The 25,169-nt window shown below is 45.4% G+C and overlaps 3 protein-coding genes across 17 annotated transcripts in view; 2 read left to right on the forward strand and 1 right to left on the reverse strand.

Annotated features, from left to right (window-relative positions):
• Window positions 1-3,305, forward strand: part of LOC118228896 (homer protein homolog 3-like) — a 32,405-nt gene extending 29,100 nt beyond the window's left edge. For 4 of the 13 annotated variants that reach the window (XM_035420461.1, XM_035420459.1, XM_035420460.1 and 1 more), the window contains exon 11: window positions 893-3,305. In XM_035420461.1, coding sequence (XP_035276352.1) covers window positions 893-1,078 — 186 coding nt within the window. In that variant the 3' untranslated portion in view covers window positions 1,079-3,305. The other 9 variants (XM_035420463.1, XM_035420464.1, XR_004765562.1 and 6 more) reach the window with 8 other exon arrangements.
• A 3,334-nt stretch (window positions 3,306-6,639) lies between these two features.
• Window positions 6,640-9,184, reverse strand: LOC118228946 (ubiquitin-60S ribosomal protein L40). Its single transcript, XM_035420550.1, has 5 exons — window positions 9,095-9,184; window positions 8,238-8,349; window positions 8,069-8,155; window positions 7,310-7,412; window positions 6,640-6,801 (listed from the first exon to the last, which is right to left on the reverse strand). The coding sequence occupies exons 2-5, from the start codon at window positions 8,338-8,340 to the stop codon at window positions 6,708-6,710; spliced, it is 387 nt and encodes a 128-aa protein (XP_035276441.1). The 5' UTR covers window positions 8,341-8,349; window positions 9,095-9,184; the 3' UTR covers window positions 6,640-6,707.
• Window positions 9,185-12,307: 3,123 nt separating this feature from the next.
• LOC118228894 (arrestin domain-containing protein 2-like) lies at window positions 12,308-23,719 on the forward strand. Of its 3 annotated transcripts, XM_035420456.1 has the most exons (9): window positions 12,308-12,431; window positions 13,224-13,484; window positions 19,756-19,825; window positions 20,090-20,237; window positions 21,082-21,184; window positions 21,413-21,669; window positions 21,781-21,943; window positions 22,068-22,225; window positions 22,531-23,719. In XM_035420456.1, the coding sequence occupies exons 2-9, from the start codon at window positions 13,226-13,228 to the stop codon at window positions 22,582-22,584; spliced, it is 1,212 nt and encodes a 403-aa protein (XP_035276347.1). In that variant the 5' UTR covers window positions 12,308-12,431; window positions 13,224-13,225; the 3' UTR covers window positions 22,585-23,719. The 3 variants fall into 3 exon arrangements, with proteins under 3 accessions (XP_035276347.1, XP_035276346.1, XP_035276348.1); XM_035420455.1 differs by lacking the exons at window positions 12,308-12,431; window positions 13,224-13,484 and adding an exon at window positions 18,255-19,103; XM_035420457.1 differs by lacking the exons at window positions 12,308-12,431; window positions 13,224-13,484 and adding an exon at window positions 19,110-19,228.
• The last annotated feature ends 1,450 nt before the right edge of the window (window positions 23,720-25,169 follow it).

Below are 25,169 nucleotides of genomic sequence, written 5' to 3' on the forward strand. Positions count from 1 at the left end.
TAATTAAAGGTGATGTGTGGCTTGGGTATAGATTAGGTATAGGTAATGTGAGGGGTATAGGTTAGGTATAGGTCATGTGAGGGTATAGATTAGGTATAGGTAATGTGAGGGTATAGATTAGGTATAGGTAATGTGAGGGGTATAGATTAGGTATAGGTAATGTGAGGGGTATAGGTTAGGTATAGGTAATGTGAGGGTATAGATTAGGTATAGGTAATGTGAGGGTATAGGTTAGGTATAGGTAATATGAGGGTATAGGTTAGGTATAGGTAATGTGAGGGGTATAGGTTAGGTATAGGTAATGTGAGGGTTGGGTATAGGTTAGGGATAGGTAATGTGAGGGTATAAGTTAGGTATAGATGATGTGAGGGTTGGTTATAGGTTAGGTATAGGTAATGCGAAGGTATAGGTTTGGTATAGATGATGTGAGGGTTGGGTATAGGCTAGGTATAAGTAATGTGAGGGTATAGGTTAGGTATAGATGATGTGAGGGTTGGGTATAGGTTAGGTATAGGTAATGTGAGGGTTGGTATAGGTTCGGTATAGGTAATGTGAGGGTATAAGGTAGGTATAGGTAATGTGAGGGTTGGGTATAGGTTAGGTATAGATGATGTGAGGTGTATAGGTTAGGTATAGTTGATGTGAGGGTTGGGTATAGGTTAGGTATAGGTAATGTGAGGGTATAGGTTGGGGAGAGATGATGTGAGGGTTGGGTATAGGTTAGGTATAGATGATGTGAGGTGTATAGGTTAGGTATAGATGATGTGAGGGTTGGGTATAGGTTAGGTATAGATGATGTGAGGTGTATAGGTTAGGTATAGATGATGTGAGGGTTGGGTATAGGTTCGGTATAGGTAATGTGAGGGTATAGCGCTGCGCGGTTCTTGTGCAGGAGCTGGAGATGCGGAACATGGACCTGGAGCGGCGGGTGCAGAACGCTGAGCAGACGCTGGCGTCCTCGCTGGAGGAGCGGGACCGGGCGGAGAACGAGGTGCAGCGCGTCATCGACATCCTGGACGTCAAGATCTTCGACCTGAACGACCTGCGCCAGAACCTGGCCAAGCTGATCGACAAGTAGAGCCCCGCCCCCTTCCCACCCTGGCCACGCCCAGTCTGGTCAGGGGAGCAGGGAGAGACGACGGGTTCCTCTCACAAGCACAGTGTGTCTGCAGACGCACAGTCCCGCTGACTGCTCTGGGGTGTTCTGCGGACGCACGCAGTTCGGCTAAAACTAGTTTTAACGCTTTTTCAGTGCGGTGAGCGTAGGAAGCAGCACTATGACCTGAACAGGAGGTTCACCTTTCTGTTTCTATTTTTTACGTTGCTATTTTTCTTTGACGAAGCTTTCACTGGTGACATTTGAAGCAGTTTATTATTAGTGTACTTATTCAGTACTGCAAAAAAAACTAGTGTTAATCTAGATTCTTCTTCTTATTATTATTATTTTAAATGAGTTTTGAGAACTCAGGAACTGTCCAGTGGTGCAGCGAGTATGGTTGACTAAATAATGTATAGAGGTAGTGGCTAAAGTGGGCGTGACCTACATTATATCTCTAATCACAAGCTGTAGAACAAGAGGGCTCTTTTCATTCAGCCAATGAAAAATAGGACAGCAGTGCGCAAAATCAGGATCAACAAATCAGGAGGAAATTCTATAGACAAACTAGACAAACCAAGAAAATGTTAATACTGTGCAGTTTCGACAATGCACTGCAACAGTCATCACTTGTACTCAATAGGTACTACTGCTTCTATACATAGCTTGAGAGTATTTGGTATCTTGGTATGAAAAAGTTTACTTTGTAACTTTGTGTTTATCTCCGTGTTTTAGAGGACGCACTATTTTTGATACGTTATTAACTGTGGGTGTGAAAATGAAAGCACCTAAAAGCACGGCCGAGACCGAGAGCTCCTCCCTGGTGCGAGTGGCCTGCAGGAACACTGGGGCCCTACAGGGGGCACTGTGAGCGATCTGTGCTGCTGGAAAAGGTTTAATCTGCAGCGTGAAACAGTGCGGGGAGAAAGGTATCGTTTCCGAAAAAAGTTTGGATTTCTGAAATTTAAGTGCAAAACATACCTAAACATGCCACGTGACAGTGTTCTGTGAAAGAAAATGAAAATGTGTGCGGTGGTATTGGGGGGGTGGGCGTGGGGGGGTGCAGTTAAATGATACATTTGGATAAAAAGCCTTCATGGTGGAAAGCTCATCCAAGTGGAATCACTACCTAATATTTTCATAGCCCACCTATTGTCACCTCCATTTAAATACTTCCTCTAATGGTTCTTCAATAAGAGATTGCTCTTTCATGTTTAGTCTGGTATGACATTTTACTTTAAAATGGCAAGTATGATGATAATGTTGATATTTCAACCTTAGACTTCAATTAGATGCTGTTTTAGAAATGTTTTTCAGCTGCTATTTAGACATTGAGAAATCTTTATGGTTGAGGTTCAGGGCAGGGGGGCATTAGCGTGCTTGCTAACAGGATCAGAACCTCAGGTGGTACCAAAGAACCATTTTAAAGGAACTATTTTAATTGTAAAAGACACATAAAAGCTAAAAGCTTAAATCTTTTAAAGTAAATCTGCATCAGTTTTCTTCTCTTTGTAGAACTGGAATGTTAAATTAAGAGATAGGAAAGGTTTTAGGTAACTGTATACATTTATGAAATTGATTTAAGATAACTTAAACGTTCTTGCAGTAAATGAATGTATAGTCACTAATAAGAAGACAATTTCTTGTCTTAGTAGATAGCATAATCTTTTCCCCAAGATCCATCTAGAGTAATTAACTGATAATATATAAGATAAGGTTGCCCCTGGCAACCTGCTTTTAATTTCCTCTTTAATATGGAAGCTTTTAGCGTGACAGTGGTAAATCTGTGGTAGATTGCATTTGCTGTGTCCTCTGCCAGGTATCTGTGTTAAGATGAAGATTTAGCTTAAGTTTCATGTAGTTTGTAACGGCGACACAAAGACTTGTTTGTATGGAGATGTTTAGCCACCTCTTTTGCCTGAAAACGAAACAACAAAAAAAAGAATGTGTTTATACATGTTAGAAATAAACATTTTAATAGCATAGTTACACTCGATAATTAAAAACGGCTGCAGTAAAATTGCTGTGGAGCAATGTCAGGTCTTTGAAATGTGTGTGAAAGTATTTTTGTGAGGCCTTTTTGTAAAGTGAAAGAGAAGGAAGGAAGAACATTGGCGTGAGTAGCAGGTCAGCTTTGCACTCTGCTCTGAGGTACTGAAACGGCATGCTTGGTTTTCAAATGAAGAAAATTAAAGAGATCACATCCTGGCTTCTGCTCTCTGTTTCCTTGGCTCTTACAGATCTATATACATGCACTACATAAAAATACTACAATGCTATAGGGGGTTACTGGGTGACTGACTCAAGTCCTAACCCTAACCCACACCCTAAAACCAGCATAATGTCTTCAATCAGCTTTTTGTTAATTTCTTTTCACTATGGGTGTTGAATAAATATAATTTCCCATCTGAAAGAAAAATGACATGTTTAAAATTTTTTAATACTACAGACTACAAAATACTATTGTCATGCATTTATTTGATTTTCCACTGATACCCAGCTTTTTCAGGTACATGTTTTCATTTAATTTACCATGAGTGTTAAATAATCAATCAGCGAATGAAAAAATGACACAATGCATTCAAACACATTTTTGTTCATTTTGTTTACCATATGTGTTGAATAAACATGATTTCCCATTTGTCTGAATGGAAAAATGACATTTAGAATTTCTGAATTTTTTGACATTTTGGGCATAAGACATATAGGCATAAGGCATATAGTCCTATATATTTAGCTAATTTTCCACTGACACCAATTTTGTATCATACACCTCTTCATACACCTTTTTATTAAATTTGTTTGCCTTGGGTGTTGAATAAACAAGATTTTCTGAATGTGTCGGAATGAAAAAATGACACATTGAATTTTAAAAGATTTCCCACTGAAACCAGCTTTTCATTATAAATGTCTGAAGATACTTTTTTCTCATCTGTCTGAATGAAAAAATTACATATTTACAATTCCTAATTTTTTTCATATTTTGGACCAAAGACTATATAGTCTTTTGTTTTTTATTTTGCTATTCCACCAAAACCACATTTTCATCATAGATGTCTAGATTTTTTTTTCTTATCGTTCACCGTGGGTGTTGAGTAAATATAATTTCCCATCTGTCAATGCAAAAATAATATATTTAGAATTTTTTGACATTTTGGACATAAACAATGTATAGTCTTGCGTATTTTGCTGATTTCCCACGAATATTTAGTTATAAATATCTTCAAACACCTTTTTATTAATTTTGTTCACCATGGGCACTGACGAAACACGATGTCTCATTTATATGAACGAGCAAATGAGATATTTAGAATTTTAGAAATTTTTTCATGTTTTTGGGCAAAAGACTATCATTCCATGTCATCATGTATTTTGCTGATCTTCCAACAAAAAATCTATTTTTTACCACAAGTCCTAAAACACCTTTTTATTAATGGTGTTGTCCTAGGGGGTTGAATAAACATGATTTCCCATCTGTCTGAAAGAAAAAATGATGTGTTTATACTTTCGGCATTTTTTCACATTATAGATAGAAGATGATAAAAGTCTTGTATTTTTCTGATATTCCAATGATGTCCGTTTCTCACCATAATTGTCTTCAGATACATTTTTATTCATTTTTTTTCTCCATGGTCGTTGAACAGACATGATTTCCCACCCATCTGGAGGATCCTGTAGAGCTTGGGAGTCTCTTCACAGGGTGGTGATTTATTCAGACAAACAAAATCCACTGGCCTTTTCAGAAGATACGCTGTATGGAAGATATAGAATCTCACTGGAGGGCCTGAAGGACAAACACAAGATTAAGTCTTTGTGTTCACTTATCCCTTTATCAAGGGACAATGCCTGAGTCCCAAAATTCATTTTATGATTTAAAAATATTTCGTACCAAGTTTAAAGTTCAGGGAGGTCAAGAATGTGCAGTTGCCACAGAAATAAACTTCAGGACAATTAGTGAGAGGGCAGATTTATTTCTTATGAGCGATGGGGCAAATCCAGTCTCTAGATAGTGAAAAATATGAATTTCAACTCAAAGGAGTGATCGGAAATGTTTTTTCTGTAATGATGAATAAACCCAAAACATGAATTCAACAAAAGAATATATTCTATATATATATACGTATATATATAAATATATATAATTATTTTGTCATCCAAATCAAGGACTAACCCATGCACTGACCTTTATCGCTAGCTTCTAAACATGACCGTAATCTTGCCTCAATCCTAACAGTTGTTTAAATCCTGGCCACAAACACCTACTTCTAGCCCTTTGAGTCTCATCAAATGTGATTTTTCTACTAAGATGGACAAAAATGTACTTCTCAAAAAATCTTTTTTTTTTTAATAAATAAAAAATCTAAATACAAAAGAGGAAGCTTCGACCCTAATGCTTACCGTATTCCAGACCCTAAACCCTATTTGTCGCCCACAGAATGACCTCACATTTGTGATCTTTCTGTTAAGATGACTGAAAAAAACATGCATTCAACAAAGTTAATATGTTTGACCTATTTAACAGAAAACATATCAAAATACACAAGGCCATTGTTCAATGACCCAACACCAAAAACATTTGGGTCATCCAAAATCAAAGACCAACCCATTCGCTAAATGCACAAACTCTTTCCTGATATCCTAAACATAGCCCTCATCTTGCCTCTGACCCTAAAGCTTACTGTGAACCCAGAACCCCACTGTAACCCTAAACACACTTCTCGTATGAGTCATCTCACATATAATTTTTCTGTTAGTGTGGATAATCAAAAACTGTAGTACCATTAATTAATTCAATTACATATAAGGAAATGTGTTTCAAGTCATGAAAACTGTATTCATACAAAAAAATCATGAAAATACATAAGGCTTTTGGTCACCACCAAAACTTGGAACCATTTAGTTATCTGAGAGCCAAAGGTAGCCCCAGCACTAACCCTGAACATTACCCAAATACTACTGCAACCCTCCGACTTACTCCGTTACCTATACCGTCTGCCATATTAGTAGTGATTTATGAGGCTTTCTTCCAAAAACTTATTTCCACAAATTTTAGGTTACTCAAAGCAAATAAAAGAATAAACCTAGGACGAATCCTTTGCAGGAACCTGCGAGTCTTTACAAATCCAAATGCAGGCTTCAGCCTTGACTGCTGCATTCAGATCTTTTCTTTTTTTGTTCTTCAGCAGTGAGAGAAATGGCATCGGTCTCTTGGAATCTGAAAATCAGCCAGGTAACCTTAATCAGTCGCTGATTTGTACATCCAGTGCTTGTGCTTGTGTCCTCTTAAAATTTGGCATCTCAAATATCACTCAAATATGCAATGCCAAATTCGCAAACTATGCACAACTGTGCTCATATACGCCCCCTACTGCCAGCTCAGGAGAGTGAAGACGACTCACGACTCTCCTCCAAAATATGTGGTGCCAGGCAGATGCTTCTTTTCACACCGCAGCCATAAGCCAATCATACACACGCGCTGAGATCCAATCATACACACTCGCTGAGGAGACCCAACGACCAAATAAAGACAACAGCACATCGCCTTAATTTTCACTTTTTATTTTCTACAAAGGTCTGTAAGGAGAGCCCAGGAGCGCGAAGGCCCCGCCCTTTACTTCAGCTTCTTTTTGGGGCGCAGGTTATTGGTGTGCCCGCACTTCTTCTTGCGGCAGTTGACGGCACGGGGGTGCAGACGTGCGTAGCACCTGTAGGGGGCGCAAGAGAGCGGAGCACAAGGTCAGCACAGGCACCCCGGCCTCCTACTGACTCACTCAGACCCCTCCCATCCACCCCCCAGCCAAAATAAAATCCACCGCTTCAGCGCACCCCCCCCCCACCCACCACGAACCACTCTCAGCGGGCCAACACGGTCCAGGTGAGCGGTTCTGTTTCACAGTGAGGTCTTAGAGGGGCGTTCCAAAATAAACTACAGTCCTCTGCTACAACTGGTAACTGGCCATCTGTCTGAGCCCCTTAAAGTGGGAGGAGACACCTGAGGCGAGCGCAAACCTCCAAACTAAAGAGGCAGCAAGAAATGCTTCCGGAGGGGGAAAAAAAAAAAAAAAAAGGTAACCACTAATATCTACTGGGTGTTGATAAAACAGCCAATCAGCTGCCAGGTCTTCCAGCTACCGTGTGATGTGTTTTTACGGGGTCCCCCTTTTACGGGGTCCCCCTTTTACGGGGTCCCCTCCCCCCTCCCCCCACACTCACTTGCGGCAGATCATCTTGTCGCAGTTGTACTTCTGGGCCAGCTGCCGGAGGGAGGGCTCAATGATCCCACCCCGCAGACGCAGTACCAGGTGGAGGGTGGACTCTGCAGGTAGAGAGAGACACAGGGAGGGAGGAAGATGTGGAGAGAGAGGAAGAAACAGAGAGAAGGGCAGAGAGAGCGAGAGGGAGAGAGAGCGAGAGAGAGAGGGAGAGGGAGAGAGAGAGCGAGCGAGCGAGCGAGAGAGCAAGAGAGAGAGAGAGAGAGTGAGAGAGAGAAAGAGTGAGAGAGAGAGGGAGGTAGAGAGGTAGAGGTAGAGAGTGAGAGATTGTCAACATCAGGGCCTGATCCTCAGAACCCAACCCATGATGGTTACACTGGGACAGATACACATGCATAGTTAACTAAAATTGGGACATCGCTGCAAAATCCCTGCTTTTCAAAACACAGACGTTTATCGGTTCTGGCAATGTGATCCGTAATTAACATTTAATTCAAACCTTCAATACAAACATATTTGAGCAAGACCTCTAGCAAGCATGGTGGGCAAATGTCAAAAAGTAGCTGTGGTCAGTCTCCACCACAGCCCAATCTAAATCCACCTAATACATCTGACAGCTAAATTTACAAGGCGACAACATTCAAAGAGATCTAAAAGGGGACACAGTAAGTTCCACAATTTCCCCCATCGTTGCTCACGTGCACGCCACTCATAATGACTCAATTTAAACGCGGACCCCGACAAATCAGCGAAATCTCACCTTTCTGGATGTTGTAGTCGGACAGAGTGCGGCCATCTTCCAGCTGTTTCCCAGCGAAAATCAGACGCTGCTGATCAGGAGGAATTCCTACAACAAACCGTACCGTTAAGCTGTGATAAAACGCGACAAAACAGATTTTACATCATCGATTTTAACTCGCTAAGATTACCTTCCTTATCCTGGATCTTGGCCTTCACATTCTCGATGGTGTCACTGGGTTCCACCTCGAGGGTGATGGTTTTTCCTGTCAAGGTTTTCACGAAGATCTGCATCTTTGCGGACTGCTAGCCAGAAAATAAATTAAGTTCAATTTGACGATGCTCGACGGAACGCTGCACAGATCATTAGTTACATTCGCCAACATGCAAGTGCGCCGTGACGGTCATCAGAGTCATCATATTGAGCCAAGATACCGTAGAAAGACATTCACTACAAGCATCCTTTAGCAACTATAAAAACCACAAGCACAGCAGCCGACAGCCTAATTCCCTTCTCCGACGACAAGCATTTTATTCAATTTCCGTCATGTAGCTATATCAGGACAATGCGCTGCTAAGTTTTCAGTTAACGGTAAATTACAGGCGCTGGACTATACAAAATCCTACGACTGATGAGCATTAGTTCGCCAGCTAATTTACAGTAGTCTAGCTAGTTATCAATCTCACACACTCGATTGTGAAGGCATTAGCAACAAGGTGGAAACATTTTTCAGATTGAAGTGAAATTATATTTAGTTCCTTACACACGGGAAATGTGAACCTCTTAGAATTGGCCATGCATGCTTAGCTAACTTAGCTATTAAGTCCACACATGGCAGAGGCCACACCGCGGGCCTACTGCTAGCTACACGCACTCATTCCACAAGCAAATGGTGTAATTTCACAATCTGCGTCTCTTGCGTCCGAGTTCCACGGTTAATTCGGAACGTAAGTGTATCAAGAACAATCTTACCGAGTCGTTATGCTACCAAGATAAATACTTTCAACATTTTAAAACTAAAAACTGTAGACACGAGCATACACCCACCCGGTCGACGGCCAAGCCAGCACGAAAAGAGATTGATAGAGGAGGAACTACTCGTTTGCGTCACTTCCTCTACAGTCTTCGTAGAGTAAATGAAGCTTCACAATAAAAGTGTATTACTGCCATCTACTGGAACTACTATTTATTATTGACCTGTAAAAAGACTTGCCGTTTTAACAAATCAAAAATCATGAATAATAATAATAATAATAATAATAATACATTATTATTATTATTATTATACAGAATATGTAAACCTTCTAAATGGAATGTATGTAAAAGAATAAGTTGTGTATAAGTGTATGCTCAATGCTATAATCCAAACAATGACCATTGTTTACTTTCCAGTAGATATCCAAGTATGTTTATATGTTTTTTTCTTTGCATAACCATTACAATGACCAAACATTTCTGTATACGCGATGAATCCCTTGCATTTTCATATATTATGGCTCCTCGCATGGCACTGATCAAGTGATCCTATAGGCCTGCATGCGTCAGAGCTCGTTAGAAAGGAATTGTGGGCATTTAACTACTAAATAACACTGGGCCAGAGGTAAAGGAAACCCACAGGAGCACTGAAATGACTGCGACTGAAGATTCTAGAACTTTAGTGAGAGAAGAGATTTGGGTCTTGGAAAAGTTATAGAATTTTGGCAAAACATGTTTGTAATCAGAACTTTTAGAACCCTGGTACAATTTTTTTTTAATTGTCAATGACATGCACAATTTGTACTGTGTCTAAAGTAGTGGTAACCAACTCTGTTTTTGGAGATCGACCATCCTGTAGATTTTCACTTCAATGCTAATTTGGCACACCTGACCACTAATTAGGAGCTCAAGATCGCTAGCTGTTGAATGAGCTGTGTTAGTGTTGGAGGGAAAACCTACAGGAGATCTCCAGGAACAGCATCGCGAACCACTGGTCAATGGATCAAATTTGACCAAACTGACCAAATCCTCCTTGCCCAGTCCCATATCACTTAGTTAACTGAAGGTAACCATAGCACCCACATACACCCCTGGATCATATCCTGACATAGTGCTTCATAAAAATGAACAACTACAGGGGATTGCAGTAACAAAGGGACGGTTATCATTGATGAATAATAATTGTAATCACAGGCAAATTTGTTAAGCCTGATGTGTAACTGATTGTAATTCTTGATTTGGACACTAGATGGCTTAGTATTAACTCAAACGAAGGTAATACAGTTTGTTTCTTCTCACCTCGGCGTCAAAGACCTACTGATAGCTGAATACCTTTTTAATTAAGTGACTAAGGTCGTGCACAAGTTATGGGCACAAAATAAAAGCTTTTATTGTCTTCCAAAGCACCATTCTTGTAGATGATACATTGACCTGCCAATAACAGCTCCTGGGCCGTCCTGTCACTCTTATCAGAGCTGGTCTACTTTCTCCAAAAATGGTTGCATTTATTGGGCTGTTTACCTCTGTGTCTCACCATTTTCCACGAGTTCAACTTGATCACCTTTTCAACAGGTAGGGAATAATTCAAAAGTTTTTTTTATTCGATCAAAGTATTTTTTTTTTTTACTATATCCAAAATGAAAATCCACTGTAAAACAATGAGTGACAACCCATTTGTAAATGGTAATATACGAAATAAACACTGGTTTATTTTGAAACGTTATCAACAGAAAACATGCGGATGGAAAAACGCGTGTGAACAGAGGTACGTGAAATGGACGTGTCTGTAATGTAACTCCGTCATGTCAGTACACATCAGCTACGTGCTGCCGTCATTCTCGCGAACAGCCGGCATGACACACTCGGTGGGTACAGGTGCGCGTGGCCTCAGGAGAGGAATGTCCCACCTCCCCAACTCCCGCGGCCGATCCGTCTCACACACGCAGCGCTGGAATGTGCCACGTGCACGACTGCCTTATCTGGGCCACGGTCGTAAATAAGGGGCTGCCGGTGTGAATAACGGTCCACGTTTTGCTTCGCTCGCATTTCGCCGTCACACGACTTCCTTACGCTCGCCCCCGTAGCCCGCACATCCATAGTAACGGAAACATGTGAGGTTCTTCTCTGTTTTTTAACACTGCTAAGTCAGCTGAGTTTCTAGTCTGAAGAGGGACGCAAGCACGAGGAAAACGCAGCGATCTTACACCCAGCAACAGGGGCTCCCAAACCTTCACATGTTTAAAAGGCCACCAGAAATGTCAGCCCGGTCGCTGAGGGCCACAGCCTCAGCATTTGACTCAGTTATCCAAAAATCATGACAGGATGCAATGCAGAGGCTCACACAGTAGTTTAAGGGATCCTGACACCAATTTATCATTATACAGTAAAAGGTATATAGCTATGTCGTACAATACATTTGATTAATAGCAACATATTTAATTCAAATATGCCAGTCATTAAAAATACATAAATTTTAATTTCTTAAAAGAGCAAAACATTTTTTTTCCCATTTTGCTGAGAAGCCCCTGGGACTCCCCAGTACCACACAGGGAAGCACCTGCTTGGCTGAGCACCTCCGTTTCCTCTCTGGAAATGGGACACTCCTCATTGCTGCAGTCTGCAGCCGACACCAAGACACCAAGAGCCTCTCAGTCCTTGCATTGCATTGGGCTCATTCTCCAAAATCTCTTTTTTATTTCTGCCTTTTCATTAAAGTGTTTAATTTCTTCTTCTTTGCTATTTTAATTGGTGGATGGTAGGCAAAGCAACGTTGCATACTCCCACCTGGTGTTCTGGAGTAAGTCAGATTTTTTTGATTAAGGTCAGATTTAAATGCAGATGACAAAAAAAATAAATAAATAATGGAATGTGTGCCCCACAAATGTCAAAGCCGTTCCTGTAAAACAATGTAAAACTTTTACAGCAATACCCTGCCCACTATATTCCACTCCATATGTTCTAAAAATATATCAAATAGGCTTGACCATTTTGGTGGCTGTAAAACTGTAAAACTCAGTTTCAGTAGGACACAGCTACCCTGGTGCTGGAGTAAGCAGACCTCACCGTGTAGAGCAGCATGGCGGTTTATGAAGGGTTATAAGGGGGCAATGTCTTCAGGCTCAAGACCATCTAGTGCAAGAGTCACACATTACAAATGCCTACATGTATTTTGGGAATACCCTCTGTCCTAATATTCTCATTGAAGATATTAAGGAGAAAGTTCTATAGGCGTGTTCTATTCTCATTCGCGATTAAACTTGGTCCTCCCACGTGCTCACGGAAAGGGGCCGCGCACACCCAGACCTTTATAAATACTGAGAAACTGTCAAGAGATGAAACTCGAGAAGAGTAGCTGAGCGGACAAGTAAGACTGAAACTTCGGGAGCCTGCTGCATTCATTTCTTTAATGGTAGGGCCAAAGCTTTTTGGGAGCATAAATCTAAGAAATAAACTTGTTAAAGGCTACATGTTACATGAGCAAATCTATGCGTTTCACTACCTTGGAACAAAAGTTAACTTGTACGAAAAGCCTCACGTTGCAAAAGCATCGTTTTTTGCTTTTGCCATGACTGGGCACGTGAAAAAGATTTTTGTAAATAGCACTTGCTGTAGTAAGTGCTGCTAAGCAACCTATATTGTATACTTATAGAATATAGGCTACGTTCAAAACGAAAATGCTTACTTCGAGTTCCTGTGACGCATGCGAACCTAATGCATATCTGAACTGCAAACATGAAAAAAATGCGCTTAGCGAAACTGTTGTTATTATTATTTAAACCTATTCATTGTAAATTCCACTAAAGTCCTTATATTGCCCTTAACTACATTGACGTGAACATCCCAGCAGCAGTACTACAACACTTCCGTTTGTTTTTGTTTCGCTATCTATTTTTGGACTTGCCACTGTATTATCCGTTAATGTACGCAGCTGCCAGGGAATAACTGCAGTCTTTCTCCGTTTAAGGTTCAATTTTAGATTTCGATTCCACTCCGCGGGAATGCACAGCCCAGCGTTTTGTGACAATCGCGTTGTTAAAAAATGCAATGCTGTAAAATACGTTATTTCATGAATACATTTTGACCGACTTTTTACAAGCACAGGATTTTAAAACAGTAAATAAATGTATGGCCTATGTATTCATTTATTTTCCTGCATATGGCCCTATAACTGTGCTGACTGCGTTCCTTCCTTTTCTTAAAGACATGACTTTGAAAACGATAAGAAGTTTTAAACTGGAGCTGGAGGGAGCGGATGACGCGGTTTACAGCAGTGGCGAGGTGCTGTCCGGCCAGGTGGTGTTGGAGCTGAACCAAGAGATCAAGGTGCGCTCGTTGAAGGTTCAGGGCCGAGGGGTTGCGACTGCGCACTGGCTGGAGAATCGCAGTGTTGGCATGAACACCGCCTACAACGACTACACTTCCAAAGAAACATATTTCAGGAAGAGACAGCATCTTATCCGAGGTCAGTGTAACCCCCCCCCCCCCCCCCCCTTGTTCTTGCGAACAGGCCTCTTTGACCTTGGGTGGTGTCATTTAAACTAACCTGCTCTTCCTCGTTTTTTTGTTTATTCATTGAGAGATTTGTGATTGTGCAGCTATAACAAGTTTATTTTAAACCTCTGATTACTTTAGAATAGTACAATGTATAGAGCACTACACACAACCACACACTAAAATACACACACAAAGGGATTAAAGTATAGTCTGATATGGCCGAGTGGTCTATTTATACTCTGGGACTGTTAAACATAAATAGTTTACATGCAAAACATCGGGGTATGCTCCGGTTTATTCACCTTGAGAGTTCATTAAACGGGCTCCAAGGGGAAAACTTAAAGTCTTACCAAGCTGCAACACTAGACACGGCTTGTCCAGGGCATAGAAGCACCTCTTTTTTTTGTATTTGGTCCGTTTTCACAACACCGTGCGTGAATTTCAAAACGGCACGAATCAGGCTCGTGTTAGTTGCAGAAGCGCGAGAGGTAGCCGTATGTGGGTCATCGGGAATCTGGGCAAGATAAATGGAGTAAAGGAGGGGGTGGGGTTAATATTTAACTGGACAATCGATGTCAACCACACGGCATTGCTGTCCAGCGCAACGGCATGTTTGGGTTCTATGCATAGTTGAATTTAACTGTTTAAAGTGGAAAATGTGTCATAGTTCAGAAATTCCAATATTTTAGTCGTAAGCTTTTTTTAAACCACGTGGCCTTCACAGCTGCCTTGAAAATGGATAAGCTGAATATTAATAATTTTCTCAAAATGTGCTCTCGGTTGATACTAGTGCAGTTGTAGTTAAAAGCACTTATTCTAAGACTCTCTCTCCCTCCCTCTCTCTCATCCCTGATTAATATTCCAAATATTTCACATTCCTGCAGTCCCAGTACTGACAGGCAAGGGACACGTGGCAGTGTGCGGCTGTGGGATGAGCCGGTTAGCAGTCTCTGGTTCTGCCCCAGCGCTGAGCTGGTTAGCGGTTCTGCCCCAGCGCTGAGCTGGTTAGCGGTTCTGCCCCAGAGCTGAGCTGGTTAGCGGTTCTGCCCCAGCGCTGAGCTGGTTAGCGGTTCTGCCCCAGCGCTGAGCTGGTTAGCGGTTCTGCCCCAGAGCTGAGCTGGTTAGTGGTCCCCGGTTCTGCCCCAGAGCTGAGCTGGTTAGCGGTTCTGCCCCAGAGCTGAGCTGGTTAGCGGTTCTGCCCCCAGAGCTGAGCTGGTTAGCGGTTCTGCCCCAGAGCTATGCTGGTTAGCGGTTCTGCCCCAGCGCTGAGCTGGTTAGCGGTTCTGCCCCAGAGCTCAGCTGGTTAGTGGTCCCCGGTTCTGCCCCAGAGCTGAGCTGGTTAGCGGTTCTGCCCCAGAGCTGAGCTGGTTAGCGGTTCTGCCCCAGAGCTGAGCTGGTTAGCGGTTCTGCCCCAGAGCTGAGCTGGTTAGCGGTTCTGCCCCAGCGCTGAGCTGGTTAGCGGTTCTGCCCCCAGAGCTGAGCTGGTTAGTGGTCCCCGGTTCTGCCCCAGAGTTGAGCTGGTTAGCGGTTCTGCCCCAGAGCTGAGCTGGTTAGCGGTTCTGCCCCAGAGCTGAGCTGGTTAGCGGTCCCCGGTTCTGCCCCAGATTAAATGAACATTTTTGAGAGAAGGGTTTGAAACTGTGCCAGGTTAAGGGGGGGGGGGGGGGGTTAGTTTTGTTATGTTTAAAGATTTTTCAGCACTGAGCCATTCAAGGCCCCCAGGTAAAGATTATCTCTGGGTCAGAGTTCGTGTTTATAAACAGATCGTTCTGACATTCGTCCAGCTCAAACTCTCTAACCTCACGACAGCAGCCAGAGAGCAGTTAAATGTTTATGATTATTACGCTCCATTACATTCATTCAGCAGATGGTCTTATCTAGTGTGACTTACAATATGAGTGGATTCATAAGTGGATGGATTCACCTGATTATTATTAGGAGCCACAGTGCCAGCGGGACCTGGGTAACAACACTCCCACAGCAGCAAGATGCAACATCACCAAAGCACCAGCGCAAGTTAACTACACCAAACAAGAACCAAAGTACAAACTGAATACATAGACCTCATCCATAACAAGCCCTAAGAAGACACAAACATACTGTCAGAAAGAAACATAAAACCATAATCATATACTGTAAAACCATAAAAATATCACATAAAACCATAAAAATAGCATAACCTGAAAAGGAGGGAACGCTATGGGTGGGGATAGGAGGAGGAACAGGATGCAGTCTAAAGTGGTGGCTCTTCTGCCCGTGTGGGAAGGTGGCCAAAGATTCCGCCGTCCTGGCTCCCCGGGGGAAGAGCTTGCTGTGGGGCCAGTACAGGCCGCACTGTGCCTGGGAGAAGCGTCAGGGAGGGAGGGGGAGGAATGAGCAGCACCAGCCTCAGTAAGGCTGCAGTCCACCATCCAGCATGAGATGCATCTCAGCCACCTGAGATCCTGCGTGAGACCTGATCGACCAGGTGGAGAGAAAGAGGGGAAATGCTGAGTATGGGGTATCAGACCCAAGAGATGTTAAGGGAAAAGAGGAGGGGTCCAAGTACAGAACCTTGGGGGACACCTGTAGGAAGGTCAGGGACGAGAGACAAGCCACCACCCCGGGAAACCCTAAAGAACCATCAAGAGATGAGGGATTCAGTCTTGTTCATGAAAAAAAGAAGTGTTTCTTAATTTGGTCTTTATGGGTGGGCCGTTTTGACAAAAAGTATGTCATTACTGTACAAATCAATGCCGATGTGACTGAAGAAATGCAAAAAAACTAAAACAGAATAGTAATAATAATAATGTTGCTTCAATATCGACCAAAGTCCAAGGCCCCCACACACTCACACCATAACAAACACACACACACCAGCCTTTGGGGAAGCAGAAAGACTGCAGACAGCAGTCTCGGCACGCCCTGACCTGCCTGTGTCTCGTTTACTCTCAGGGAGCCCACAGGCTACTGCAGAGGGCACTCCTTACCAAAACAAAGCCACAGTGCACCTAGAGCCACAGGACTGCACTGGACCCTTACAGATAATTCCTAAAACTGAAAACAAAATGGAAGGGCCCACGGTGTTCAGGCGTGTATGAACACCTCATCGGTTCATATAGTGATGTCAGAGCTGCCTCCAGAGGCCTGTTTCCCTGAGCAGGGTTTCTGAGCCAGCTGGGAGTAAAATCGGGAACAGCCCCTGACACCTCAGCCCGTCCGTGCTTCACAGCGGTCAGCTTTCAGCTGAGGTCAGAAACGTGCAAGGTCACGCCTGAGAGATGTGGAAGGTGTCAGAAACACACGAGGTCACGTCTGAGAGATGTGGAAGGTGTCAGAAACGCGCGAGGTCACGTCTGAGAGATGTGGAAGGTGTCAGAAACGCGCGAGGTCACGTCTGAGAGTCGTGGAAGGTGTCAGAAACGCGCGAGGTCATGTCTGAGAGTCGTGGAAGGTGCCGGGTGGATGATTAATGCAGAACAAACGGCTGCAGGTTTTTACTGCTGTCCGCGGTGGCCGCCCAGGCAGCGACGCGATCTAGAGGACCTACGCTGGACTGTTTTCACCAGAGGTCACCTACGACACCTGCGCCAGGTGAGGGAGGAGCTTACGCACGTTGTGCAGGGACAGAGGAGGGCCACTGGTGGCCATAACCTGTAATGGGAGGGGCTTATGAGTGATCGCCTGCATCCTCATTGCAGACGGGGCGGTGGCGCCCTCTAGTGGCACTGCACATTAAGGTCCATGGAGGAGCTCTGCAGATGCCTCTCAACCAGCAGGCAACTGGTGGCGTGACGGGCGAATCCAGTGCCCATGGAGTCTAAGCCTCTGAAAAAGTTGTGAAAGGGTGCATGTGCTGAAGGCCAGGGTGCAGGCTGTTTTCCTGCGCTTCACCTTGAACCCTGCACGGATATGGCTCCGTGTCAGTTTGTAGCCAAAACAGATTGCAACATGTGACACCGGTCGACCTGGTGGAGCACCGCCACCCAGGGTAGGGCAAAGAGGAGCGCTTCTATCTCAGTCTGACTCGGGCAGTGTTTGGCTGGGCAGAGCCGGGCAGTGTGGTCTGAGGCATGACCTTGCACGCCAAGGTCACGGAAGCATTTTGCACGCCTGACATCATGCATGCGCAACTCTGGAGCACACGCCTGACGTGTGACCCGTGTGAGGTGAATGACCGTGCCCTGTCTAATATTACTCTCCCCCAACACAATGTAGCACAATTAGGCACGCGGGCTTGTGCGCAGGAGATAGACCCAATGCCTGAAATTAATGTGAAGTAGGTCAACAGAACGTGAACGCACGTCACCCGTGAGCATTTCACAGACGGTCCACTAGAGGGCAGGCTATAACAGCCTAGCGCAGAGCTTTGGACAGATCTAAACTCAGGTCCTGTTTAAAGCGCGTGAAAAAAAATAATTAAACAATAACAATAAAGTAACACACTAATAGCATTAGGCCTACTGCAATCAGCAATACTGCAAAGCAACCAGTTTTTTCAGCATTCGTAATCGTCTCCCAAACGAAATGCAAGCGCTCATATTACGAAAATATAATGAAATTATTAAACGTGCTTCCAACGTTAATTATTATTATGTCGTAGTGGTCATGCCTTTCGTAGCATACGGAAGATGTAATATGTCCCACAAGATTAATATCAGATAAACACGTTTTTTTTAAACTCGAACATACTGTACGTAAGATGAAACCTTAAGCGCGCGCAAGGAAATTTTCTTTGAGTCATGTTAATTACCCGCCGCGTTTGTTTGTGTAATGAACAACAATTTTATTATTTAATAGTAAGTGGATATTTAAGTCTGATAATACAATGTAATTAACATTTATATGAGGTGCCAAGTTCCGCGAACGTTAAGAGTTATGTTTTTGTTTATTTTTAACTCTTCGTGATATGTAACTGAGTCCGTTTTAAAAATAAGACTTATTTATGACAAGCGCTGTGCCGCAGAAAACTTTATTGCGAAACAGAGTTAAATTAAAAAAGTATGCGGCTTGTTTATGTTCTTGTGAAGAAAAAAGAGCAATCGGTTATCTTACTGGACCAGCTCAAATTTTCCACACCCAGGAAAGTATCATTAAGCGACTACGCTAACAGTGCCGGGATCCTTACGTAATCATTTTCGAATACCGCCCCACCGACATCGGTACTAGGCTACTTAAGACGTTCGCACTTGCAACTTCGCTAATCAAGTCTTGGGAACCTAGGAACTCACACATCAGGCTCCATAAGATAAACGCACAACCTGATGTTAAAGGGGAACGTTATAAAAAAAACGGAATCTGTACGTTTGCATTTTTGGCGGAAGGATGATTTTCGACAGGCTTAAGAAGTTTTACGTCGTATTCGACTCCCCTGAATTTGATACCCCGCCCGTGTTCAGCAACGGAGACGTGGTGTCCGGCAAAGTGGTGCTTGAGTTTAGGGGGGAGAACAAAGTTGAGTCGCTGAAACTACACGCCAGAGGTTTCACTAAAGTGCGATGGACCGAGTCTGGGACTGCCAGTTCCGCTGGTTCCAGCAGCACGTACACGCAGGCCTACCGCGACCAGGAGGAATACCTCAACCTGAAAGAAGCGCTTTTGCAGTCAGGTTGGTCTGTTCAGACGCCGCTGGGAACTCCGCGCGCTTCCGCGTATCGCGCCAGAACAGTCCTGGGAACGTTCCTGTCGCGCTCTTATTGACCAATGAAGGAGACGCAAAAACGCGAAAACAAAGTAGGATAGATAGAATTGTTGGTGACTTTCTAACATGCTGCTGTTTCTGGGTAAACAATTAACTGAAGTATGGCAATGTGTTCTATACTGATTTTGAACAATTGTCTAGAGAATTAATATTCCCAATTGCCGGTTCATATGAAAGCTCATAAACCTTTGTCTGTATGAATCGTGCACACGGTTTACTAAAGCGCTTTTCACCGTGTGTTCCATTACTAAATTTAAAACAAAACGTGCATCTAAGCAATGTACTCTAGTCTCATTCATGTGTTACAGTGCTTTGTAGTCGGCTACAGTGATCACAAATGGGAGTGGTGGTGCCTGGGCCAGTGTTGTGGGAATGGTTCTGGTGAAGCTGAAATTGGCGTGAATGAGAGTGCTCAGTGTCTGGTGGCAGCTGTGTGAGACTGTTCCCCTGAAACACTGGTGTCCGTTCTGTACACCCTGCTGATGATCTGAATCCAGCTGTAAGCCACTGCAGATTAAATGAGGTGAATTAATGTGTGTTCTCCATCTCCACCCCCCAGATAATGGCGATATGACCGTCTTACAGGCGGGCAGACACGAGTTCCCCTTCAGCTTCCAGCTTCCAGAGGAGTAAGTCCTGCAGAACACAGTCTCTCTGGGGGGCGGGGGCGGGGGGGGGGGGGGGTTTAAATCTTTCACTCCTAGTTTTGGCTGTAAATACTTCTCTCCTTCTGTGAATTTAAATATAAACTCATAGTGTTCCTTCCATTTGAGGCATTTGCATGCAGTGAACTGGCTAAATGAAAGTGGACAACTGTAACAATCAGTTTGTGATGAGCTGTATTCTCCCTCCATTCTTTCTGCCTTCTTATTTGCTTCGATGTGATTGGGCAGGACCCTGGTGACATCGTTTGAAGGGAAGCACGGCAGTGTGCGGTACTGGGTCAAGGTGAAGCTGCACCGGCCCTGGTCCACAGTCAAGAAAATCAAGAAGGAGTTCACCGTCATCCAGCCCATTGACATCAACACCCCGGCCTTGCTGGTACGGTCCGGCCCGGTCCAACCCAAAGTCAAATCTGCCCCTGTCCACCACACCACACACCGCCATGCAAGCGTTTGGGCCTGGTTCTGTGTAAAGGGGGCAGTGAGGTTCAGGGCTTAAAGAACTGGGTCTTTACTGATAAGGTTGCAGGTAGAATACCAAGGTTACGAAACTACGAGCACAGATTCTCCATAGAAACCAGCTATAGAGATGTTCAGCTGCTACGTTGCTTCCAACCTCTCTACTTCCTTACTGCAAGAGGTTCTGGTTTATGGCAGGAGTTCTAGCCATACATTATGGTTTACAGGTACACATAAGGGATTGTGTTCAAGGCCAGGACATCTGTTTCCACTGGGACTGTCATTTATCCAGCATTTTGTGAACTACAAATATCTACCATAAGATGCTAATTTTGAAAATTGAAGCTGCAGTGTGAACCATAACAGAGACAGAGGTGATCGTGCAGTTAGTCTAGAGAGGCTGAGCTGTGAGCGTGCCACATGGCTGTAAATGGTCAACCACATTAGGGGATAGTTAGTGAAATATCTGTTGCCTAAGGGCACCAGGCTGGGGCAGCAGACGGACCTTATGTCTTCATGGCTGAGTGAAGGCTGGTGTTGGGTTGGTGTTGGGTCTTTGTGGCTGAGTGAAGGCCGGTGTTGGTTCTTCATGGCTGAGCGAAGGCCGGTGTTGGGTCTTCATGGCTGAGTGAAGGCCGGTGTTGGGTCTTCATGGCTGAGTGAAGGCCGGTGTTGGGTCTTCATGGCTGAGCGAAGGCTGGTGTCAGCGCTTCCTCTGTGTGTTTAGCTCACTTCCTGCCGTGTCCCGTCTGCCTCTGTCACAGGCCCCTCAGGCCGGCACTAAAGACAAGATGGCCCGGGTGTGGTACCGGAATTTCGGACAGGTGTCTGTGACCGCCAAGATCGATCGAAAGGGCTACACCCCAGGCAAGTGGAAAGCCTCTCCTCCCACTCACTCCCACCTCACATCATTCCCTCCTTAAGGGTGGGCGTCCTATCCTCAGTTAAATTCCCTCACTGTTGACGGTCTCCTCCTGGGGGAGTCCGTAACCGCCAAGCTGCCTCAGAAAGATCTCTCATCGTTCCCCCTGCTGTTCTCACCTTGCAGAGCTGTAACGAAACCCTTCCTCCCTTTCCTCCTCGCTCCTCCCGCAGGTGAGGTGATCCCCGTTTTTGCCGAATTTGAGAACTCCACGTGCCGCGCCGTGGTGCCCCGGGCCTGCATCACGCAGATCCAGACCTTCATCGCGCGCGGCACCACCAAGCAGAAGCGGTCCGCGGTGGCGGCGCTGTGCGGCGACCCGGTCGCGCCGCGCCGCCGGGAGTCCTGGCACGGCCGCGCCATCAAGATCCCGCCCATCGGGCCCACCATCCTGCAGAGCCGCATCATCAAAGTGGAGTACGTCCTGCTGGTGAGTGCCGCGCCCCGCCCCGGCCCCGCACCGGCCCCGCCCCGCCCTGCCCACACCTCACAACAGAGAGAGAGAGAGAGAGAGAGATCCCCTACGCTTCACTTGTCGCAGGTGTCCGTGGACATGCCTGGGTCGTCCAAGCTGTCCCTGGAGCTGCCGCTGGTCATGGGCACCATCCCGCTGCACCCCTTCGGGAGCCGGACCTCCAGCGTGAGCTCCCAGTACAGCCTCGACCCGGACTGGCTGTGCATGGCCGTGCCGGACCAGCCCGAGTGTGAGTACCCCCCCCCCCCCCCCCCCACAACACCCCCCGCCCAGCCCGAGCGTGAGTACCCCCCCCCCCCCCACCCAGCCCGAATACTTAAGTCTCACAGTCTGCTGAAATCTCTCCACCGCAGCTCCTCCTGACTACAGCTCCATCATCTCTGAAGAGGACGAGACTGAGCAGAGTGTGGCGCCCCCTCAGGGTGAGGAGGACTTCAGTGGGGTACTGGAGCGCCCCCTTCTGGCATTCGTCCAGGAGTTCCGCTACCGACCGCCTCCAGTGTACTGCGTGGTGAGTTTGCGCACTAAGCACACATACGCACACACACACACGCACACACGCACGCACGCACGCACACACACACTCACACACGCACGCACGCACACACACACACACACACATGCACGCACGCACACACACACACACACACAAACCCCCCTGATTCTTGTTGCCTGTGGCAGGAGTTTTGCATCGTGTGCCTCAAACCTGTTCCTAGCAGCAGACATTCAGGAACTCGTTTGACATGTACCCAGAGTGCCGTTGCGTTGGGCAGCGTGCTGATCTGGGTGTCCGTCTGTCCGTCCGTCCGTTTGCAGGTGGACCCCAACCCTCAGCCGTTCTACACCAGGCCCCGCTGCATGACCTGCTGAAGGACACGCCCCTTCGTCGTGAGGCAATCCCGCTCGAGCTCGCCTGCGATTCCTCTTCCCCAAAACCCCCCAGCCAGCGCCCGAGGGAAAGGGGGGAGGGGCGGGGGGCGGAGAGAGACGGGTACAGCATCAGGGTGTGTGAAGTCCCCCTGGGCCATACAGTAATGTAAAAAAGCAGGAAGAAACGGATGGACATCCAGACCGGCCCCAGTCACAGCTGGCTGCAGGCTGGTCTGCACACCTCCTCCTGTGTGCAGTTTGAAGCACACAGTGCTGCCGCAGCCTGGGGAACACGTCACTAGCCTGATAGGGCATGTTTTGCTAAGGGGTTTTTGTTTAAACGTAATCTCTGCTTGACTCTGCATTGTTCTGAGTGTAAAAGGCCTGCTTCTACAGCCCAGCGTTAGCCCTGCAGGCCTATCGGCACTGCCAGGCCCAGGGCGATAAGGCCCAGGGCGATAAGGCCCAGGGCGATAAGGCCAGGGCACACTTTTGTAGATGGCCAGGGTTTTTTTTTCGGCAGGGTCACGGGAAGTCTTTGAGCAAGAAAGGTCTCTGGTACCGATTTGGGCTGAAGACAAAGAAAATGGCAGTGAGGTTTGGGAATGTTCTGGAAACAGTTCTGGAAGTGTCTTTAACAGAAAGGATCTGAACAGAATGCAGGGGGGTTCGCTCCCGGACCCGGAGCCTCCACAGGCCTTCTGAGAGAGCGGCTGGGCGTGGGACGGGCAGCCGTGTTTTTAAGAGAACGTGCTGATCAGTGCATTTCCTGTGTTAAGGGCACGATCTGGACTCTGCCTGCAGGGCTAAACACACCGTGCTTTAGGCTCAACAGGCAGACAACCTGAGCAGGTGTATTACCTGTGCAGGTGGCGTTTAAATGGAAACAGGTGCCTTTCTTTATTCAGCACACTTGTGAGCGCCATGCAGAAAAGCTCTGCTCAAAGCTGTAGCTGCCTGCACAAGCACAGAACGCACTATGCAACCGAACATTCCAAAACTCAAGTTAGATTTTTTTTGTCCTTTCCAGGTACTGATCTCTGCAAAGTGCTGTAATGTTGCTTTTTTCCTAATATGCCAAATGTTGTTTTTGAAATTGTACTTGGTTTTCAAATAAAAGATATGCATATCTTCATGTATTTTGTCATCAGTATTACTTACATGCACACACTCACCTGCTCACACTTACGTGCACACACACACACACACTCACACTCCTGCTCACAGCATTCTCCACTCTCACCCAATCAGCTAAGAGCCAATCAGCTCTCACCCAATCCACTCAGAGCCAATCCGAAGGGCCTCGTACAGCTGCAGACTACAGCCATTCTCACTTTCTTACACAACGTTTGTGGATTTCTTTTTTTTAAAAAGTTCCATATACACCACTTCTGCTCTTGAATCATCTTGCTATCAATCAACATTTTTTCCTGGATTCGACCAATTCTGTTCCAACGTTCACTTAGTGACGTTGGTGCAGTTGGCATCCTCTCAATTTCCAGCGACGCAATACGCATTTAACCAATGCCTCAACTGGGTACAACCAAGCTTGACGCAAGCGGAGAGTGCACGTGAAGGGTGGACGGTTATGCTGTAGCATTAAGATTTGCCTTCGCTGGAGCTAAGAGGCCTAGCCCAAACCCTGATAAACAGCCCCAGACCAAGCGGTGTCCAGATCCCTTTGGTCACATAGTGTATCGCTAAACCTATAAATGCCTTCTCAAAGCACAAATAAGAGCACATGTAGCGCTGAGCTGAGGGAAGTGCAGAGGACTGAAGTGCATTAAGTCAAGTCTTGTGTAAAACCTGTATTTCGTGCCTTGGGGAGAAAACGGCACTGTTCATTTCACATGCCAGTCTTCTCCAGAAGGTGTGGCTTTCATATCGAACTGCAGAAATTTGCATGTGCGTCACATCGCCTCCATTTTAAACAAGGGGGGGATTCTGTACCACCTTCAGGGCTTTGTGCAAACAGGCAGTTTCTGACGTGACCCAAACCCAGTTTTTTTCCCCACGCAGTTTAAATCTACTCCTTGAGGTTTGAACAGCGAAGCGTCACACGCAGTCAAATGTTTTCTTTTTCAGGTCTGAACCACGTTCATATGCGGTCCTAAGACACAGTTTAATATCTCATACCTGGCCATGTGACCTACGCCTGACCCCTCAAATCAGATTTCCCCACCCACTTTTCCGTCCCTCCCCATGTAACAAAGGGTTAACTCATCTCATCATGTCACCATAGAAATAACAAACATGTAGGCCTAGCTGGTCTAAACTGAAAAATCTGATCTGGCCACCTGTAAAATAATGTGGCCAGACACTGAGAAAGATGTGAGCATTAAGACCTGCAGTCTAAACAAAACCTTATTTTACAGAAGAGCTGGATGAGGAAGAACCGCAGGAAGCTTCATTAGTGTTACTTTTCCATAAGGTCAGTGTTGGAATGAACCCCAGGAAGCTTCATTAGTGTTACTTTTCCATAAGGTCAGTGTTGGAATGAACCCCAGGAAGCTTCATTAGTGTTACTTTTCCATAAGGTCAGTGTTGGAATGAACCCTAGGAAGCTTCATTAGTGTTACTTTTCC

Source organism: Anguilla anguilla, chromosome 6, assembly GCF_013347855.1.
Source record: "Anguilla anguilla isolate fAngAng1 chromosome 6, fAngAng1.pri, whole genome shotgun sequence".
Classification (NCBI taxonomy): domain Eukaryota; kingdom Metazoa; phylum Chordata; class Actinopteri; order Anguilliformes; family Anguillidae; genus Anguilla; species Anguilla anguilla.

Coding starts and splice junctions, on each gene's coding strand:
- LOC118228946 (XM_035420550.1), bottom strand. CDS start 8,340: ATGCAGATCTTCGTGAAAACCTTGACAGGAAAAACCATCACCCTCGAG. Junction 8,156..8,237: donor CAAGATCCAGGATAAGGAAG/GTAATCTTAGCG, acceptor GGTTTGTTGTAG/GAATTCCTCCTGATCAGCAG. Junction 7,413..8,068: donor CGACTACAACATCCAGAAAG/GTGAGATTTCGC, acceptor CTCTACCTGCAG/AGTCCACCCTCCACCTGGTA.
- LOC118228894 (XM_035420455.1), top strand. CDS start 18,821: ATGATTTTCGACAGGCTTAAGAAGTTTTACGTCGTATTCGACTCCCCT. Junction 20,238..21,081: donor TCAACACCCCGGCCTTGCTG/GTACGGTCCGGC, acceptor CCTCTGTCACAG/GCCCCTCAGGCCGGCACTAA. Junction 22,226..22,530: donor CGCCTCCAGTGTACTGCGTG/GTGAGTTTGCGC, acceptor GTCCGTTTGCAG/GTGGACCCCAACCCTCAGCC.